Consider the following 5,000-nt stretch of genomic DNA (forward strand, 5'->3'; position numbering starts at 1 on the left):
CAAAAGTCATTTTCAGGAACTACCCTCACGCAAGGCAATGAGCCTTGAACACATGACAATAAGAGTAAAAGCAGTTATCAACATGAACGACGTTTATGATGAGGTATGTTAAACATGAGATTATAAGCTTGGTTTTACAAAGCATTAAAGTACACGCGTTTAACCCAGCAGGGTCGACTCAACAGCAATTTGGGTAAACTCATAAACCCAAAATCGAATACGGATAGTTTGCATATCCAAATTATTATAATGAAACCATGATAAAGAACAATAAATACGTCCTGAACACCGTAATAAAATTAAAGAAAAATACACAAAATTTGACAGAAAAATAGAATTATCCAAATCATAATAAATTGAACTTGGCAAGGCAAGGCTTTGGGTACGAATAAGATACTCATGTAATAGGCAGGTAAGTAACCTTGATATTGCCATAACAGGACGGCTGAACATTCCCACTTGGCTTTTTGGCGCATAATTTATGGGTAGTTGCCATCTCTTAATGGGCCACGAGAGGGAGATTTCGGGTGGCGTTGGAAATGGGCGGGTTGGGCGAAGAGGTGAGGCCGCCGTTGAAGATAAGGGCAACCGAATTAGGGCGGTGGGCGTGATTACAATGCTGAGGTGTTGTTGCAGAGTTTGCTGCTGCAAGTTTCTCAGACGTCTATCGGGAGATCTAATTGTAGGAAATAAGAAGGGGGGAAAAGGTGAATGGCGTCGGTCTGGGTGAAAAATCGCGCCGGTAATGACACCTTTTTTCGTTGGTCCTGATAGGTTTTCTGGCGCCAATTTCAAAGACTCCTGAGAAAATAATGTGCGGGATGACTTTCTGGGTGAAGGTCTTGTTACTGATATGCAAATCAGTATCTAAATCTCTAATGGATTGGGGAAATTCATAAACAAGATTAGAAATATAGCAGACGAGATAACGCACTGGTTGTTGATAATGCTATTGAAAATTATAATTTCATTAAAATTTCAATGATTTTAATAATGGTAATAGTTTTGATCGATTTAATAAAGGTGATAATTTTAATCATTTTGGACATTTTTATAATTTTCATAATTTTCAACACTTTAAATAACTTTCATCGTTGTGATAATATTAATAACTCAACTTTCGTCCTTTTAATTCAACAATGACGATCTTTTAGTTAGCCAAATGAGTTTCGCTTCCTTTTTCCTAAAATTTGAAGAAAAGGTGTTGGGGTGCTTTCTCCAACACAAAGAGAGAGAGAGAGAGAGAGAGAGAGAGAGAGAGAGAGAGAGAGAGAGAGAGAGATGCGTTCCTGTGAATACCACCTTGGTATTCGAAGTTACTTATATACCTGAACTTGAACAAGAAATACGACATTGTACCCGAGGAGGATCACTTACCCGGACCTGCAGGAGCAGACGATCCTTCCGGAGTCATCGTGACAGAAGTGGTCGCAATCTCCGTTCCTCTGACCACACTCGCCCACGTCTGTGAAGGAGAACAACAAAAATCGATGATAAATCAAAGAAATGTAAATTTAAAACCAGGATGGCTATGAAAAATTAGCTAGTGAAGTCGAAATTCAAATGCGACAGGAAAATTGTCCTGTGACTATTACAGATGTGTGTGTATGTGTGTGTGTGTGTAATTTAAGTCCACTGACTTGGGGAAGAAGGATATTGGCGGACATTCTGAGCGAAGATGCAACTGGGGGGGGGGGGTACACTGCAGTTGCTCAACAAATTGCTGAGAGTTAAACGAGGTTTTAACGATAGGGATTATAACCTGGTACCGACTAGCAAAAAAAAAAAAAAAAAAAAAAAAAATTAACAATTTAACCTATGTTAATTTACGTTGATTCTAAGAGAAACAGAAGGCACTCTTTATATATATATATATATATATATATATATATATATATATATATATGTATGTATATATATATATGTATATATATATATACACACATATATATATACATATATATGTATATATATGTATATATATATGTATATATATATATGTGTGTATATATATGTATATATATATATAGCCTATATATATATATACATATACATATATATATACATACATATATATATATATATATATATACATATATATATACATACATATATATATATATATATATATATATATATATATATATATATATATAAACTAATACGAGTCTATAGAGTTCCACGGTAAACTACCCATTGTAACAATACCCAAAGAATATTTGCATATTGTTTAGTAATAGAGATATGTGAATATGCGGAATTACAATCAGCTGGCTTTATCTTTGGATGGATAGCGGCCAAAATGCTAAGCGCTCTGGCAAAAGATGACTGCAGATTAAAAATGATTATTGAGAATCCTTGGTACAGCTTTCTAAGCAACAATATCACACGCTTTGACTAGACATTTGTTTTATCCCTTTATCTGCCAACCATTCATCACTTTTAAGTATATCAGATTTCGTTTAATGAATGAGTAGAATTTTGTTTAAGTTTCTATAAAAAAAAACTTAGCTTATCATATACTTTTTTTCATTGCTAAACGTTATTATTTTATCTGCATTTAATTTATCACTTTTAAATGTATCAGATTTAGTTTAACAAGATGAATATTACTTTTTTAATAATTTTCAAAAATTTTTTGCTCGATTACATTTTTTCAATTGCTCAACACCATCATTCATATAGTCTTTCTTTATAAAATGGAAAAAGATAAGGGAACCAGAATGAATACATACTGTTAAGAGCTGAAAATTAAAGAATTTGTTTTAACACCTTCCAGTTAAAGTATAAAGTAATAGAGTGTTAAATCATTAAGAGAACCAAAAGATTATTACCTGGGAGAACTCACGGTTATCTGAAATTATCAAAACATACATTCAACTCACTCATGTTATTCTCTATTTACCTTACAAAAATTCACTTCTAATAATTCTAGTTACTAAGAAAAAATAAAAAAAAAGATTTAAGTAAAAGAAAATTATAGATTCTTCAACAAATACCTTTGTGACAGCAATACTAGCCAACAGTAGAGACAGATCCAGAATACACTATTCCAAGCATTAAAAGCATTTCTTCTACTGGTAAAGAGAAGTTGAAGTAACATGCTTAGATTATTAACTTGCAATAAGCTAACCATTATGCTCCACCAGTTCACCCAAGGTTAGTTAAGATACCTCCAGCTGCCTAGTGTACTTTTGCCTTTCAGATATTTTTGTATCAGTGTACCCCAATACCAATATCTACTGGAAGCCTACACTTCAGCATTACCAAAAATCTATAAAAAAGGATTTACTATGCATGTCAACCATACCCACCGAGCAGAATAAGAGAAACGTTCAAGATACTAATTATATATAACCGATCCTGGCATTTCCAAACACACACAGAGCAAAGAAAAGGACCCCAGAGCTAGCTTCTAAGCATCTATAGATACTCACTGAGGCATGTCCTACCGTCTGGCAGGAGGCGATGGTGGCGCAGGCAGCGGCAGTAGTAAGAACCAATGGTGTTGACGCACTCGTGAGCACAGCCGCCATTATGGTGGATGCATTCATCCACGTCTAGCAACATGCCAAGGGAAATATATGAGTAAAAGCTGAGGAGTTGGTGGAAATAACGGATGTGGAATGGATGCTTACAGGAAAAAAAAAAAAACTAAATTGTCAGCATTAACAGCAACCAGTCACTGCGAGTGCTTTTGCTATCTTGGTTTCATTGGATTATTCAATTGCTGAATATTCATGGAATGTCTCTGAAATTTATGTTAAATATATGCAATAGCAAATTCTAAAAACATGAAATGATAATTTGTCCATATAAAAGGGTGATTAGTCTAGAATTACTAAAATAAGGAAGTGAAAGATAGAGAACAAAATTTATAACAGTGATATTTCAAAAGTAAATTTCTATTCAGAATTCAATAATCCACTAACGTCCAAATTCAATTTCGAAAATCAATCCTTTCCAGATTTCCAAAATATCATTAAGAAAGCTCAGTAGGCCTGATATATCCTTCAACCGACTACCATAATGATTAAAAAAGCACTTGACAAACATTCATTAACCTTTTGCATAAACAACTACAAAAAAAAGCAATTTTTTGCATAGCAGCGACTGCCAGATATTAACTTTATAAAGATAAGACACTACTTATAGCAAACGCTCACGTTATACACACAACAAAGCAGACAAAACACAGGATTAAACATTTATAGCAGTTTTTGAAAAACTTGCACTTTCCAAAAAACCAAAAAACTGCCTCATTCAGCTTGATAAAAATATGACCTTTCAAAGAACCATATCATTAAAAGCACTAGATATACTGAAAAAGGCCACTTTATATTAGTACAAACAAACTCGACATATTAAAGTAGCATAAATTTACAAATAAAAATTATAATAATGATAATAATGCCAAAAGAACTAGACGTGTCATTCACTACCATAAACTCTCATGGAAGATTAATTTTTAATTTTGAGCAGAAATTCCAATAGGTAAGTCACACACAAGTATTGTAAGATGAAGTTAGGTAATTAAGAAAGCAAAAAAAAAAAAAAAATCATTTGTTTCATAATGACTTTCGCCGTGAAAGATTTAAGTTGGTTTGAAGAGCAATCTCTTTGAAATAAGCATAGAAAAAGTGAATATTTAAAGGTTAAGCACTTGAATAGTTATATTCCTTAAGAAAATATACTATATAAATTTATGCATACGTATATACAGTATATATATATATATATATATATATATATATATATATAGCTATGCATATGTAAGCATAATTATACATATGCATATATACATATATATATATATATATATATATATATATATATATACATATATATATACATATATATATATATATATATATATATATATATATGTCTGTATACATGTGTGTATGTGTATATACACACACACACACACACACATATATATATATATATATATATATATACATATATATATACATATATATATCTATATATGTATATAT

General features: G+C 32.0%; 1 protein-coding gene across 2 annotated transcripts in view; it reads right to left on the minus strand.

Moving 5' to 3' along the window:
• Positions 1-5,000, minus strand: part of LOC137625936 (multiple epidermal growth factor-like domains protein 6) — a 487,305-nt gene that overhangs the window by 59,561 nt on the left and 422,744 nt on the right. Inside the window, exons 8-9 of one of the 2 annotated variants that reach the window (XM_068356971.1) lie at positions 3,438-3,560; positions 1,378-1,465 (exon numbers count right to left, since the gene is read on the minus strand). In XM_068356971.1, the coding sequence (XP_068213072.1) occupies positions 1,378-1,465; positions 3,438-3,560 (211 nt within the window). The remainder of the gene's footprint in view (positions 1-1,377; positions 1,466-3,437; positions 3,561-5,000) is intronic. The other variant, XM_068356972.1, reaches the window with a different exon arrangement.

The sequence above is a fragment of the Palaemon carinicauda genome, chromosome 33, assembly GCF_036898095.1.
Source record: "Palaemon carinicauda isolate YSFRI2023 chromosome 33, ASM3689809v2, whole genome shotgun sequence".
Taxonomy (NCBI): Eukaryota; Metazoa; Arthropoda; class Malacostraca; order Decapoda; family Palaemonidae; genus Palaemon; species Palaemon carinicauda.